Source organism: Ambystoma mexicanum, chromosome 9 (assembly GCF_040938575.1).
Source record: "Ambystoma mexicanum isolate Mex_15411 chromosome 9, UKY_AmexF1_1, whole genome shotgun sequence".
Lineage (NCBI taxonomy): Eukaryota > Metazoa > Chordata > Amphibia > Caudata > Ambystomatidae > Ambystoma > Ambystoma mexicanum.
In genome coordinates this window covers 639,379,109-639,395,919 of record NC_090931.1, presented here as the reverse complement: position 1 = coordinate 639,395,919, position 16,811 = coordinate 639,379,109, and the positions used below count along the sequence as shown (strand labels likewise).

Genomic DNA, 16,811 nt, shown 5'->3' with positions numbered 1-16,811 from the left:
TGTGTGTTTTTTTTAAGAGGCCTGAACAAGAAAACCAGCCACTCCAGAAGCAAAGAGCCACATGGCGCTAGCCACAGCCCAGGAGCTTGCACTAAAAAAACCAAAAAAAATACATATATACATTTTTCTAAAGGGTAGAAAGGGGGAGACCTCAGGGGTTGCAGTTGTGACCCCTAAATGACATCCTTGGATCCCCCACCCTCAATCAAGGAGACATAACATGCTTAAAAGATGGGAAGAAATGGGAGAACACTAATGCACTCACCTTCCCCACAATGACAGATTGTATCAGCTTTTGCAGCTGGAAAGCATGCCATCCTTCCACCCCCTTCAGAACAGTGGTGCTGGAATGTGGAATGTCAGCTTTCCACACAATCTTTCCAAAGACCTCAGAATCAGACAATGAGGGCCTGATTCTGAGGTGCATGTAAAATAGAAAAGTGTATTTCCTTGAAGGAAGAACACTTTACTACTTTGCACCAGATTGACTTGGAATGTAAAAGTGGCAGATTCCAAATATAATCTGCTTCTTTTGTTCTCCAATCCACATCCTCACTTTATGACTTGGCAATGACCCTAGTGACCGCACCGACTACTGAAGTGCCGATTCTGAGCTCATGATAAGAGTGTGGAAATACTACATTCTCCTCTCCGGTTTCCAGCACCACCATTCTGAAGTGGGTGGAAGTATTGGAGGGGAAATGTGCTTTCCAGCAGCAAAAACTGCAACAATCTCTTTTTGTGGGGGAAAGATGTGCTCCAGTGGCATTGCAAGCATTTCTTAAAAGACTGCCACTTTTCCAATTGAAGAATGTTTTCTTAAACTTTCATTAAACTAGAAAAGAGATGCTGCAGTCTAAGAAACACTATATTTATTAAGGGGAAAAGTGTGCAGTGGAGTTTTTACGGCACCTCAAAGGCATACCTGCCAACATTTGTAGAAGAGAAACCCAGGGAATGACATCAGTGATGCACTGCCCCCTTTTTGGCAAGACTCCGGCCACACTTTTTACACAAAAAAAACAAACCCGGTGTCAAATGACCTCAATATGAGCATCATAAATAAAACTGAAGACACTTGATGAGACCACGGCTCTTGCATTGGTTGCGTTGTGTGTTGACCGATACTGAACTGATGCTGTCAGGTACTGAACTATCTCCCAAAGATTGTACTGCCTCTCCCTGACACCATAGTTGACCTGACTCTTTCACTGACCATTGTTATATCTGTCCCGTGCTCACAAGGCCTCCAAGAGATCAGAGTACTTCTCATTTCTATTCCTGGAATATCGTATTTTGGCAAATTTGTGGCACTACAGGGTCGTACGCATGCCTCCACCCGATTGGCAACCAGCAGCTGTCTTTAGTAGCCAGCAGGGGTCTTTTGTAGCCAATCGGATGGAGTGGAGCAGCAGCAACTCTGTGCCTGCGCTGGGAAACCCAGAGACTCCACGCTCTTAACCAGAGACCCGGAGAAGAGCATAAAAACCAAGAGTCCCCGGGCTAAATCCAGAGGTTAGGCAGGTATGCTTAAATGTTCTGTATTTTAACTCCTCTTTTGTCCTGTTAAACCAGTGCTGCTGGGAGGAGAATCCCCTGCATGTGGCTGCCCTGCATTCCTGATGGTTATGGTTGCTAGGGTTGTTGTCAAGCCATAAATCAGGCACATGCCAAAGCTGAGGCTTTCATGTCCCTGCATCACATTCTTTCTTTATCAGAACACTAGCTGGGGTACCCAGCATTGCCCATGTCCTGATTGAGGGGTGTCTCATGTGCCCTGGAGGATGCTGCTCTTGTCCTCTGGTCGGCAAGTCTGCTGCTGTTGTTTGTTGTGTTTCAGAAGCTCTTGATATTGATTGTCGCTTTGCATCAGGTGGAGCTTTTCCAAGTGATGTTCGTTTTCTGTGCGGCATGTTTCAGTCACTCAATGGCTTCAGCACACTTGAGAAAATGTCCAAGAAAGATTGATTGGTTGTGCTCTCTTCTTATAAATGAACTTAAGTAAACTGCAACGTTGCCATTTCCCATATTTGGAGTGACACGAGAAAAAAAAAGATTTATTTTTTCCAAATTAATTTTGCATTTAAGATTTTTGCATCCAAACATAGACTACGATCTTGCCCCAGGCAAAAGAGGAATCCATGCAAAATTCGGTAGACGTGGGTTCAGCCGGACAAACACACACATACATACATTCAGCTTTATATATAAAGATGGTGTTTGTAAGTAAAGTGTTCCTCCTGCATGCAAGAACACTTTCTTACGTTCGCACGCACCTCAAGAATCGGCCCTGAGCAGCTAGAGCATTATTTTCTGCTCACCCTGCACCACATTTGCACATAAAATAATAGGTGTTTCCTTAAGGAAAAAAAGAAGCAATGTTCGTTAAGTGCTTATTGTCGAACGGGTTAGGTAGACTGACCTTACAAAATTATTTTCTAGTTTGGCCACAAGAGGGCGCTGTAGTGTAAAAAGAAAAGAACATGAAGTATAATGGTTAGTGTTACTACATGTCCCGTATAGCCGTGCTTTCTATTGCAGTATGTCACATTTCTATATTACCGAAATTGCTACTACTTTCGGTAATATAGAAATGCGCCCACTTTACATTCCTTTATTGGGCTGCTGTCACGACAACTCTCCACCACTCCTCTCTCTACCTCAGAATGGAGGTGAAAGGATTTGGAGGGAGGAATATCGTATTTGTACGTGGAATTTACCAGGTCCCCCGAATCGGGCCCAGAATGAGGTGAGTATGGCGCAAAATAAGGGTCTGGCTGCTTTCTGTGTCCATTTTTTTTAAAAAAAAGTCTGCCACTTTTCTGATTAATAAAAGTGTTCTTGAGCCTTCGGTAAATCAGAAAAGTGGTGTTTCCGTCTGTGAAATGCCCAGTTTATACAGGCGACAGATGTGGAGTAGATGTCAATGACACCCTACGGGTGCCGTATTTTAACTCCTTTTTATTAAAAGGCCGAAAAATCAGGGAAATGCAAGAGCTGAGGCTAAATTGACGTCAGTTCGCCACATTCTTTCTTTCACAGAACATGGTGCTTTTAGGAAAAGTGCTGTTCCTTCATGGATCAACACTTTTCTAATTTTGCACAGACCTCTGAATTGGGCCCTCAGTGTTGACCTTCATGTAGACCGGGATGGACTGGCCTATAGGGAACTCTGGAAATATCCCGGTAGGCCTCTACACCCTGGGTCTTTTTTGTGTGGTAACCTATTTTGTTTCCAAATGTTCTCATAGCAAAAGGATTGGGGTGTCTGAAAATGTGTACTATGGTGGCACTTTAAACATTATTTCCAGGGCTTCTTTTGGTTCCCAGTCCACCCCTGGATGTAGCCGAAGGCCCGTCATGTAGCACACTCACCCACCATAACCTGCAGCGTATTATGAGTTTAATGTGACTGCAGTCGCTTCGGCTTCTGTTTCGCCGGCTAGGGAGATGGACACTGGACTGGGTAAAGCACTGGAGCCGTGGATTGGCCATAAAGCTTTAACCATCACAACCATCACACTGGAGAGTCTTCCTTAGCCAAGGGTGGTGAGAACAGCATTGCAGTAGAGGTGCGCAGAACCAGAGGGCAGGCCTATTGAGCTGCAGAGAATGAGAAACAGGCACTTGCGGACACAAATCAATGGGGTGAGCAAGACTCTGCCAAAGGAAGGGCGGCAAATCAAGGAAACGTGACAAAAGCAATGCTTAATGAAGAAGGGGTGTTAATCCCACTGACACTGCAACTCATGATGCAAACACATTTTACAACAAGCACTGGCAATGCCAACAGTTTGTGCTTTTGCATAATCATGGTTAAGGCACTTGCCAGGAACTGCTGTAGTGGTATTAACTGGCCGTTGATGGTAGCAGGTGCAAAATGGTTCCAGTACCTGGGCATCTAATAGCAGTGCCTGTTAAATGCCCAATGCTTATACACAGGTCAACATTGTTAGCTTTGTCCTTGCTTGTTTTTAACAGGACTTCATTAAAGAACATGCATACTACTTATACATCCAATGGATGAAGGCAGATCTGGTTAAGACATTTTAAATTATTAGTAGCACATTTGCTGCTCCAATTAAGTCACCTCTCAGAAGACTGCTCTGAGAAAACACTGGCAGGCTCTTCGAGTGCAAAGTTTGATGGTAAGGCTTCATTGAAGCGAGCTCAAAGAGATCCCAAGAGGAGGCGTTTTGGGCGGGCAGGGGCAGGAACTGGGTGGGAACGACCATAGAGATTAGCATGCCCATGCACAGTCAATGGGTGGGCAAATAGCCAAACATCTACAATGTGTGTGTCCCTCATATGTCATTTCTTCATATCTGTACCCCATTGCACTAGTTTTGGCTTGTAGGTGGCGCTCAAGCGCACCTAATAGCCCAGACTAAAAATGGCCAAAGGAAATAAAGTCTGTTTTAATTTTTTATCTATTGAGCATTTGTATGGCGCCTATACAGCAGAAAGTGTTTCCAGGTGCCACGAGGCAAAGGGGAGGTATTGGGGTATAGAGGAGGATAAATGATATATACAGTCCTACTATGCCTTGTGACATTCGGATCGTGCAAGTGCAGTGAAGGAAATGAGGTGGGAGGGCAGGTCAGAGCAAGGGGGAAGGTAAGGGGATGGAGGATGCAGGACGGCCCGAAGGGCTGGGTAAGTGGTGGCGGGGGGAGCCCACAGGGCAAGTGTGCAGGGGACAACATAAGGGTCAACTAGTGCGAGGAGAGGGGGTGGACCCGACTAGTAGTCTAGTCAGGGAGGGGTGCCCGAAGGCAAGTGCTGGAAGGAGCTGCTGAGACAGACTGGTAGAGGGAGGGCCTGGCCCCTGTATGACTCAGAAGGAAGCAGGTAACCAGTTGCAGCAGCAGGGGACAATAGCAAGGAAGGGTGAGGGAATGAGGGGAGAAAAGGAAGGTCTTGCGAAGCTTCCAGAACTTAAGGAGATCCAGCTCAAGTCTAAGAGGGGTGCAGAGGCCATTCCAGAGGGAGGCTCCTGCCGAAGAAAGAGATCCACCCCCACTCTCTGCTTGGAGAAATGTCTGACCAGCAGAGAGTTAGAGCGAGAGGACCGAAGGACTCTAGCAGGGGAGAGAAAGTTGGCTGTAGCGCGGTCCCAGGCCCTAGAAAGCCTTGTGGACTATGCAGAGGATCTTGAATTTGATTGTTGTAGCTACCAGGAGCCAGTGGAGAGATGCAGTCCTTGGGCTTGAGGCCAAGGATAAGTCTTGCAGTCCTATTCCAGATTAGTTAAAGAGGGCGGAGGGAGGAGAGAGGCAGATTGAGGACGAGGCTGTTGCAGTAGTCCAGCCTGGAGAGAACTAGGGCTCTGGAGACATTGAGTTTCTGGGAGAAGGTGAGGAAAGGGAGAATGCCTCTGAGGAGGTAAATCTGGAAGTGAGCCTTCTTGGCAAGGTCAGCGATATGAGGTGTGAAGGAGAGACAGGAGTCGAAGATGACCCCCAGTTTTTTTGCCTCACAAAAAGGCAACGGGAGGGGCCCCACGGAGGGCTGCCAGAGAGTAAGGGGGAATGAAAGGGGGAGTACCAATGAGAAGGTGTCGGTCTTACTGGTGTTAAGACAGAGATCGTTAACAGCTCACCATGCCTGAATAGTGGTCAGACATTTGGGAATAAGAGACGGAGGAGAGGAGGTAGAGGGAGGAAGCTTAGAAGAGAGCTGAGTGTCCTCCACATAACACTGGAAGTGAGGAGAGAAGGTGGAGATCAAGTGGGCAAGAGGGGCAAGGTTAATGTTGAAAAGCCATGGCGAGAGGATAGAGCCCTAAGGGACGCTGCAAGTAAGTGAGTGAGGTAGAGTAGAGAAACGGGCCCAGTTGAACCTGGGAGGGCTGATTCGAAAGGAAAGAGGTCAGCCACGCCAGTACCTGGTCTGTGATGCCCAGAGTGTCCTGGAGTCGATTTAAGAGGGTGGCATGATTGACAGTGTCAAAGGCAGAGGACAGATCAAGGAGGGTGAGAACCGAAGGAGAGTTGGAGTCGAGGTTTGAGAGCAAGTCTTCATGTGTGTTCAGTAGAGGATTTTCCATGCTTCTGGCTGCTCTGAAGCCAGACTGTGTGATGGAGTAGTTGGGAGATGATCAACGTCGCCAAAAGTTTGCCCAAGAAGGGGGTACAGGAAATACGGCAGTAGTTAGCAAAGCAGGAAGTGTCAGAAAACAGCTTTGTTAGGAGGGGGTGCACAAGGGAGTGATTGATAGGTGATGGGAAGGAGCCAGTGGCAAAGGAGTGATTGCAGAACTCAGCCAAGGAGGGAGTGATGGCAGCAATATTGTCCTTGATCATTCTAAAGGAGCAGGGAAGCACCTGTTTGGCAGAGACTTTCATAGAGCAGTCTTTGTAACCTCACCCGGTGCTATGGGTGAGTTGTAGGAGAGTACCAGGGATGTAGAGAGACGGGCCAAGGGAGGCCTAAATGCAGGTGGAGGAGAGAGGGATGTAGAGGAGAGTGAGGACAGGATGTCCAGAGTTTTGGATGTGAAGTGGGAGGGCAAAGCTGTGCAGATGGCCTGTGAAGGAAGAGAAGTAGAGATTGCAGTAGGATTGGCAAATTCCTTACAGATTTTGAACATTTCAGCTGTGTTGTTTGTGGTCTCAGAGTTGCAGACTTTAATATGGGCCCACTTTTTAGACCGGATGGAGCATCTGTAATGCCTTTGGAACAGGCGACAGGCCAGTTTGTCAGACGATGTGCGAAAAACCAACAACATCTGTTCCGCAACTCTGCACTTGCTTTTCAGCGAGGCTAGCTCACAATCATACCAACTGTTGCACCTGGAGGGAGGCTTCATGCAGATCCTCATGCAGGGGCAAGGGTGTTGGAGATGGAGAGGTGAAGTTTAGCAAAGGCTGAGTGAGTGTGAGAGTCAATAGCATGGGTGGGGGGAATAAAAGAGGCAGCAAAAGCAGCGACTGACACTCGCGTCATCGGTCAGATGACAGAAAAGGAGGTTGGCAGTGCGGGAAGAGCCTTAGCCAGGGAACACAAGAGCTCCAGATGAGAGGAGAGTAGAGAGCCTGGATAGAGAGCAAGGGGGAAGTAATGGAAGGCAATATCTAGGACTGCACCTGATTTGAAAGATAAAAATGCAAACAATGCCTCTCTCCTCTGCTTCTTTAAAAGGAGAAAAAGAAAGAAAAGGACAAATGAAAAAGAGAACTAAACCCCAGATGATGAAATGACCAAAACCCCCAGGTATCCCCCATAACCAGTAAGCCCTTGCCTTGCCAAGATGGGGAGGAGCAGGTGGCATGAAACAAGAGGGTGTCAACTACCGACCGCACCAGCTGAAGGAGCTGAGCAAGTGGCTGACATTGGTCTTGAGACAGTTCAGGAGATAATAACCGCAGTAAAACAAAACAAATTACAGAGGCACGGAACCATGCAACAAAACAGAAAACCTAAAATGGTGAGATCGGGCAAGGCAGGTATCGCTGAGAGACTGGACACAGTGGAGGAAAGGCTGCCCAAACATGAGGAAGAGATGAAGCACATGGCAAGTCGGCACTGGGATCTAGGCTACCTTAGAAATCGAACTTGTGACTTACAAAAAGCAAAATAAATGTAAGTATGTCCCAAAAAAACATTAAGGATGAAAAGACACAGAACCATGTTATGATGCAAATGGCTACCGGACATGCTGTAAGTGGAATTGTACGATCGGACCGAAAAAAAGGGTTGACAGTACAAAAAGTTGGAAAAATGCTACTTGTCTCTCTCCTCCATGAGGGAGGAGAGAGACAAGGGAGGCAAGCCCACCACAGGTAGGAACCCAATGGAAACAGACAGCTTGCAAGATGCGACACAGTGGAAGCCCCTAAGTCAGAAAGTAATTTCGCTAAATGCAAACATAAGAAGGCACTGTAGGGAAAATAAGAAAATCTTAGCGTGCCTGGTCTCTGAGAAACCAGACATAGCATTACTAGAAGAGACACATCTGGAGGGGAAAGGATGTTGAGATACTGAAAAGGCACGGGAAGACATCACTAGTGTGGTCTAGGAAATTCCAGGAAACAATACAGCTGCAAATGTGGAGGTGCAATCTTTTTTTTTACAAGTCCCTCATCTGCTGAATTATGAAATTAGGGGTGAACGTGAATGGAAGAATGATGCATGATAAGCTCATTATAAATGTGCAATCAGCACACGCATCCAAAAGAGGGCAGCTGGGATTCTTTGCAAGGGTGTTAAGGAAACTTGTGGGAATAAAGCCCGGCTGATTCTGGGAGGTGATAAGAACATGACGATTGACTCATTCCCGACAGATCTAGGTGGTTGACAAGTGGCCTCTTACATGTTTGGTGGTATCTCTGCGGTAAATCTGCTCAGATACCATCAAACTGTATTACTGGTACCAGCACTTGTTTCAGCTGTATTACTGCCAGATTACAAGTGGCGGTACGCAGTGTTAGTCCCCTTTAATTGGAGCCCATAGGACCTCCTGCGTGATTTCAGCGGTATTGCCGCCAGTGGTAATTCTGCCAAATTGGCCAATTTTGGATGGTAAGGTGGCGGAAATACCTCCAGCTTCTTGCTGGAGGTTTTTCTTCCACCTTACCCCCAAACCTGTAGTTGGTCTGTGTGGTATTGCAGCAGTAATGATACTACTGCCACATTTTACTGCACCATTCAACTTTGAATGAGGTCCAACGATACAGTCCTAAATAATCAAATGCAGAACTTTTTTCTTATCGAGCCCTCACTGTTATTGAACTGATAGGGTATGGATACATACAGGTTTGTTTTATATTTTAACAGAACTTTCACAGATATTCACTTCTTCCTGTTCTCAAAGAGCTTCTTAAATAGGACACAAAAATTGAATATAATGGAGGCAGGAATGTTTACCGAAGCCCTGACCCCTACCCAGGTGAAAATGGATAGCGATGGGCTGGGGAGGAGTCACTGGAGAATGCACACTGGCTACTCCACAGTCCCCGGCGCAAGTGGATAAATGAGGCTGAAAATGACAGTGCTTAGCAAAAACAGGGCTCAAGTCGAGGGTACACGCGGGGGGACGGAGTCCATGCACTTTTTTCAGAGGCTGGACTCAGTCCCCGCAGCTAAAATAAGAAACATTGAATGTCCTCTTTGAATTTATGAATTAAAGCCGACCTTGGGGGAACCTCATTCGTCAGGTTTGCCGGCCAGACACTTCACCACTGCACTATATAAGCTGGTGAAAAATAATAAACAACTAAAGGGGAAATATCCCATTTCGGTACTGCAAGTTCCAGGGAAAACATTTGCATTGGTTCTTGGAGTTTAAAACATGCACACCGTTTAACGTTTTCAAAAACACTATTAGAAGAAAATATCCACTCTTGGTTTTGTGTGTGTGTTGATTTTATGAAAGGCAAACGCCATTTGTCCTGTGCAATTTGGGTGGTTATGCAAAGCCAATTTAATGAAGTGTGCATATTTCACCTTTATAGGCTAATTTCTGGCGACGTCACATCCCATTCAGTTTGTTGATGAGTCCCCCCTACTTTAATTTTAGGACTTGACCCCAGATTCAAAATTAATCAGAACACTGGACAATCAGCAGAAATAATCCGGACATTCTTTCAAGGCAAGAATCAGGGGGTGACAAAGCTCTGCTCTATGGCACTGGGTGACCTGTAGTGTAAGTTGGTTGATGAGCTTCTGAATTCGTTTGCTGATGTCCACTCCAACACTCCGGGCTGGCATAGGAGAGGAATTTGGGGGAACAACTGTGACACCAATATGAGGGTTGGTGGTTATGCCCACATGTGGTGAGGGGCATGAATAGTGACTGGCAATTGTGTGTGCAAGGGTCCATGTTGTCCATGGCTGAAGGCTCTGCTGTACTGGTGATAGCTTTTTCCATTCTTTCATGGTGGTTGTCCTGACCACATGGGAGAAGTGGGTATTCACCAGCTGTGAGGTGGCTATCCAGCCTTCCTACTATGCTTTCATCTTTCCTGCTCATGCCATGGCTATACTTTCCATTGACAGTGCCATCTTAACCACTTTTGGGGCCCTAGGGACGGACATCTTTTGGGCCCCCCTCCACCACCAAACCAAAGGAATTAAGTGATCAAGAATATATGGTTGCACCCCGACCCCCTCGTCCTTATCACAACCTTGCAGCATTCAAAATTGCAGCATTCAAAATAAGCATGTTTACTCCCTTCAAGTCCCCTTACCCTCTTAATTCTTGCTCTAATTAGAATAATAAACAAGTAGCATTTGAAGGCCAACATTAGCAGTCTACAGAGAGGTTACTTATGTTCTAGTATAGATACAGGATACTTTTTATCAAAAGCATCCAGGAAGGTATGCAGCCTGTAGTATTAATTCAGGACCGTATGTAAAAGGTACATGTAACCCAGAATAGACAGAGCGCTATATAGAGTGCTATATAAATGCTAAATAAAATAACATAATATTCGTGCCTTGAAACACTTGTGTATTGACGCGTTATAAATGCCATATCATAACAGAGAACTCACATTAGCTGCCTCAGAGAATGCAAAAGTGCTTAAGCATGGATAGAGGAGACCAATTGGAAGGAAGGAGAAATCTACACACACCATAGCATGGTTAGTGGATGCAGATTAGAAAGTACCAGGAACGTGTCTGTATCCAGACAGACTGAGATAAGAAGTGGGATATGGTTTTCAAATAGTATTGCCATTAGAGATGAAAGGAACAAGTGGTGTGGTGTGCAATATATCAATGCTCACTATTATAGTGGAAGGAACACTATAGCCTGTGAACCTATGAGTGAGGCATTTATGAAGCTCATACCCTGCGAAGGAAATCACTCTGAAGGACTGAATATTTTTAAAGGTTTAGGGATTGGCAATTTTGAGAGGTTAGGCAATACAAGATTAAATGAGATGCCCAGGATCGCACATTAGTTAAGGAGCGGATTTGTGCCAACTCTGCACTTTCTGCATATGAACACTTTATTTTCCAGTTCTTATCATGAACTCAAACAACCTTTTTTTTTATAAAACTGACTTAGAAAGTAAACACATCACATTACCAAACATGACCATTTATACAAACAAAATATTATAGAAGGGTGTTACACAAAATGGGAATGATTATAGCTTCATTCTCTCCATCATAAGGGGAAGTATATAAGTACCAGCATAACAAATCGATGTGATGTAACACATTTAATCTGAGCTTTTCTTTCGTAATTTAAAGCTTTAAATACTTCCAAAACAATGGCTTGTGACATTGTCATTTATAAACGTGCATAAAAAACGTTGACTTTTACAAAAAAGCAAACCGTTTTTGTGTCAAACGAGCAGACGTTAAAATATGCTTGCCCGAGGCCTTCAACATCTGGTCTGCTCTCTTCTGTCTACCACCCCTTCCAGTCAAATGGCCTACATAAGAAGAAAGATCAAGTAATGGGCTAAGCAATGCCACTGCATGCAAGAAGGGAAACGTCACAGAAGACAGCACAGTAATGGAAAAGATATTAGATGATTTGACCAGGATCACTGTATCGTCTGGTGACAAAGCCAGGATACAAGATTGGACGCTTTTGTTGCACAGTCTTGAATTTGGATACTTATTCACCTCTTGGACTAACAGTTTATGCTCATCGTTGGAGGTGATTTCCTAGTTTTTACAACACCCCATCTGAACAAACCAATTTTTAGACCTTCACCATACAGATGATATGTTCGTTTTTATAGCAAACCCTATCCGGTGCAGGTACATTGCTGATAATAGCACGTGTTGTGCTATAAAACCAAGTACATATGCAGGTAGGTTTATAAACTTCAAACACATGAAAGGCTCGCCAGCATTGCTGGGATGTGCTATTCTAATCTTGCATATGAACACACATCTCTGCAATGAGTGCTTGACACACTGAGCTAACTTCACAATTATTGTGGTATTAACTTTATCAATATGCATTTCAACTTTAGCAATTGCACATGATAAACATTATTCCCACAGGAAGGAAAGAATGCCACAGAGGTGTGCCGTTAGGAACACACAAACTATGTATACCACAGTGAAAAAGTCCTGACAGGTGCTATTTAAGCCTGGTGAACAATGGAATCTTACTTCTTTAGATCAGGCAGCCTTGTAGGGCCCCCCTCCAATGTGGGGGCCCTGGGCAAGTGCCCCTTTTGCCCTCCCATAAAAACGTCTCTGTCCATTGATCAGGCAGCCATTTTCCCTACGTGTGATATACCTGTCATGCATTTAGCTATGTCCAGGCACAGTGCCTTTGTTGTTGCCCGCTCTGACCCTGACCTACATTGACGCATACCATTGTTCTCTTCAACCCTCATTATCTTTCAGATATTCCTGCACTGTATTTGCTTTTGGACAAACGGGGTCAGGAAAAACCTACAGTTTAACCGGTCCCCAGACAATGGTGAGAATATCCCTGACTAAGTGAGCCAAAGCGTCGACCTGGCTGTCCAGCAGAAGGAGGTGTGGGGAATGGCGCACGGGGCCCACTGTGGCAAAGAAGGCGGCCATGATGAAAGAGTGCTGGCTCTGAGGGAGTTTTCAGGACTTGTGTTCATCCCCTGGGTTTGGCATAGTCGGCGTGAATGGTGCAGGAGTCCTGGCTGTGGAGGAGCAGAAGGGAATGGCGCATGCACACTGGATGCGAAGAAAGTGGGTTGTTAGAGATGGTGAAGGAGTGCTGGCTGCGGGAAATGACGTAGCAGCCTTGGCTGTCTTGAGCTGCAGGGAGTAGTGTGGACATGCGGGCTGTGGGTGAGCTGTTGAAAGTATCCTTGATGTCCTGTCTGTGGGAGCTGTAGGGTGTGTAGTAGGGGTGCGGGCTGTAGGATATCGTTTAGGGGCCCTCTCCCCAAAGGCTGAATCACTGTGGCTTGTCCCTATTATGTCTAAAATATTTCAAATTCATATTTCTTTGTTATCACTCTCTTCTCTATTTCAATGTTGTCTCATCTCCCTTTACACTGTCTCCTCATCCACTCCTCACACCCTCTTTTCGCTGTAATTCTTTCATGCACTTAACCCTTTCAAGTGCCACCTTCCTTCTCTGACTTTTTCACTGTATGCTCCCCCGCTTGTCTGTTCACACTTTCTCCCATTTGGCTGCCTTCTCTTCTTACTTTCCTCTTTCACTGTCTCTCTTCTTACTCTTCCACAGTTTGAGGAGCATTTGATGACCCAAAGCCTGGCGGGCCTGATGCAAAGATCCTTCCTGTACCTCCTGGAGCAGTGCCAGGCCCACGCTTCAGAGTTTACACTCAGTGCTTCCTACATGGAGATTTACAATGAGCAGGTGAGTGGAAATGGTAGGAGAGGTCTGTGGTCCTGAAACCATTGCCTGAAGCAGATGAGGCATGCCTACTCTTCAGTATCTTGGAAACATACTGACGTCTCACTTTAATTCTTTGCCATATGTCGTGACCCCTCTGGCATTCTGCTCACCTCTTCTCCATATCCTGCCTGTTCCCTTTCCTGTTTGGAAGAGAAAGAACTGAGCCACAGGATAAATGTGAGATATATCTCTGGGCTCCACAAGCCCAGCAATAGAAGAACAGACATCCTCCAGATGCTTTAGAAAGTGAGCGGGCATTCTGAAATGAAATGATATCTTATTTACGAAAGCCGCACAACGCTCGAGGAAAGGACCCACTACAATGTGCCCAGCGTGTCAAGCCACACCTCTAAGGATTTCACGCGAGAAAGCGAGAGAGTCACGCTAAAGCAGAGGCCGCCTCCGACACACTGACACACTTGTTATTGTTATTGTTGTTGTTATTATTTTATTTATTTTGCGCTCGTACACAAGTGTTTCAGAGCACGACCAGACGAAAAGGGAGGGGAACAAGGGAGAACAAAAAAAAAAAGAAAACAGCGATTTTACTAGGCCCAGTGACATTTAAGAAAGCGCAAGTGCAGACAAGTGCATTCTGCGGGACAAGTCCCCCCATCCCCCTGCTGAATTCAGAATCATCTCAGCCATCCCTGGCAGAATGCAGCTGAATCATTGCAGGTCCCTCATGAAGTTACTCTGGGATCCGCAGTTCCAACCCCCGAGAGTTGCAGACGGGAAGGTTCTCTCCTACGAGACCTGAGATCCCTTCTGTTGCTCTTTTGTCCATTGGCTCTGCCTCTTTCCCAATTTGCTGCTGTAGAAGGCCAGGCAAGAAAACGGCTCCAAAGAGGCTGCAAGAAGCAACAAAAGAATGTGGAAAGTAGGTCCCCATACATGAACCCCCATTATGCTCCACGCTCGCCTATGTAAGTGACCCAAGTGGCCCAACCATCAAAATATACTTTACTGACTGGGGGTCATATCGGAGAACTGGTCTTCGCTCCCTCTCTTTTGGAGCATTCCTTTCTGCATTTTTGATACCTTTGTGATTATGTTGAAACAAAAGGGATCTATTTTTTTCTTCTTTTGATATGTGAGGCCTTGGTCTTAGATGCTGTTCATTTTTACTGCAAACAAAATCTCTGATTAATTTGGGTTTTTCAAACCTTTCTACCAGTGCCTTCCCTTATTGTGAGGAGTCGCATGGACATGTCACTGGCTTCAAGTTGTGTATCCAGTGCACATGACTCTTCTTGGCTGCCCACCCACACAGAGCCTGCGTCACATGCGTAGGCAACATGAACCCGGAAGGGTGTGGGAATGACACATCGGTCACTACGGAACATCTTCTGCATATGAAGGTAAAAAGAATGGGGCCAGTGTCGACGGTGAATTTCATCCTCAATCGCCAACTTTCAGATGTAGGTAAGGGGATTTCACTACGGGGTTCGGTGGGGGTGTGTTGAAGAGTCTAATAGTATCGGGCAGGAAATCGCAACTCAAGTTCTTGGGATTTCTACAGGCTTTTAACAGGTGATCTACTCCCAATTTCTGACACTTTGTCTTGGGAGGATAGTTCAGGGGCAACATGCTCGCCTTGGAAGCAAGATGACACGGAGCAACACAGGTTGGGCTTCCGGGTCCACGCTTAGAAACCTATGAGTATTAAGAGTGTTAGAAATAATCTATCATATCATACCTAGGTATACCCAGTCTTACAAACGTGCTTTGTGTAACCTCCAACAGTTGTCTGGTGCCCAAACCCCTTTTCCACCAAGACAAGGTATTTATGGTGCCGAAAAGAGAAATATTAGGACCTTGGAACCACTTCACATAATCGAGCCCTGAAGTTGATTAGGCTCTGGTTGAATCCCTCAATCTGGGCGGGTCGTACCTCTGCTCCATCCTTTAGAGAGTAAGAGACGCTCCATCCACCCACTTGGTATTTCAGGACCAGAATCTCTGGAACAAAATCTCTCAGTTGCCACCTGATAGAACGTCTTCCTCCTCTGCTAAAGCTCTGGATGAGCAATGAAAGAGCAAAAACACAATTCTAAGCGTAGCAGCAGGCCTGACGCTTCATCGGATTTGGTTGGGTTCACTTCTACCCAGTACAGAACAGGAAAGAGGGGCAATACCCGCCTCCCGCTGAATTCCGAAGCATCGCAATGATCCCTGGCAGAATGCAGTTGAATTGTTGCAGGAGTACCGTTGGAGGCTGTTTTGGGCATGTAAAATGTGTCCAGAGGATTCGGGTATGGCTATCTCGGATTAGGGGGTGGAGGCCTCTGATGTCTTCCCTCAACTCCATACCCCCCGGATTTCATTTGTACAGTCCAGGAGTTGTCTTCTTCTTGGCCCACGGTATAGCACACGTTTTGAGCTAGTGTTCATTGTCCTTGGCCCATGATCTTCAACAACTAGCACCTGCCAGATTCTGGATAGTATGTTCTCCAAAAGAGGAACTCTTGGCTCACAATCTTTGGGGCAGAGTTGCTACTGCTCCAGTTCAGCTTTAGGATCTGGTCCTCATGGATACTCTATCTGTTCCTCCTGGAAACTACTCCTGTGCCAAAGGCGCCTCGGGCACATTTCTGAGGAGTAGGAGCTGCCAGTCTCACCTAATAGGCATTTCAGGGACATGATATTAAAGGTCTGGGAGGCCAGAGGTTGCTCCACCCAAGAAGAACTCAGGCGCGAGGCTCTTCCTCTTATGTGACTCTGGAGTTGTCTTTGCTGGACTTTGCAGCTCAGCAATGGGATAATCTTCTTAAAGGGCTTTGATAACCAGCACATGTCTTCTCTGGATGATTCGTGTCTATTCCAGGGCAACTTGTTAGCTGAGTCAGCGATTGTTACCACAGCTTTGGGAAAGGACAAGGCTCTAGCTTCCAAGGGTTTCCATTTTCTAGAGAAGGAGAGGAAGGCCTGGGATGTGGCAGGCTACGTTTACCAAAGTTCCGGCATAGCCCTGCCGCAGATCAACAGCGCCTCCAGCCTGACGTATTACTCATCTCAGAATTTGGAAGAGATGGACACATTTTATGAACCCTAATGTCTTTGCTGCGACTGCAAAGACATTGGGGAGTGCATTGCATTTTATGCAGACTTTTAAGGTGCTCAGTTCAAGATTACCATGATGAAAATGATTAGGAATCCAAGTAAAAACAGGATGGAATATTTAGTTGATGACTTTTGGATTCAACACAAGAGCCTTTTCATTAATGTTACAGAATAAACAGAAATGTTTTTTCTGTTTGTCTCTTTGTTGATTTGTTGTTTGAGCACCTTTTTTGATTTATTATTGTGTGTTATTTGTGTGTGATTGTGTAAAATATTTACGATTTTGTGTGTTTGTTGAATAGATTATTGATAGTTTTTTTCTGTGTTAGGACTTGATGTTATTAATGGATGTCTTTATTTATTTTTGTATTTTATGTAAGAGAAAAAATAATGCATCTCCTTTAAATTGTCTTTTGCCAGTCTG

General features: G+C 45.6%; 1 protein-coding gene across 2 annotated transcripts in view; it reads left to right on the top strand.

Moving 5' to 3' along the window:
- KIF12 (kinesin family member 12) overlaps positions 1-16,811 on the top strand; it is a 254,749-nt gene that overhangs the window by 99,747 nt on the left and 138,191 nt on the right. For both annotated transcript variants that reach the window (XM_069615347.1, XM_069615346.1), the window contains exons 5-6: positions 12,322-12,397; positions 13,151-13,285. In XM_069615347.1, coding sequence (XP_069471448.1) covers positions 12,322-12,397; positions 13,151-13,285 — 211 coding nt within the window. The remainder of the gene's footprint in view (positions 1-12,321; positions 12,398-13,150; positions 13,286-16,811) is intronic.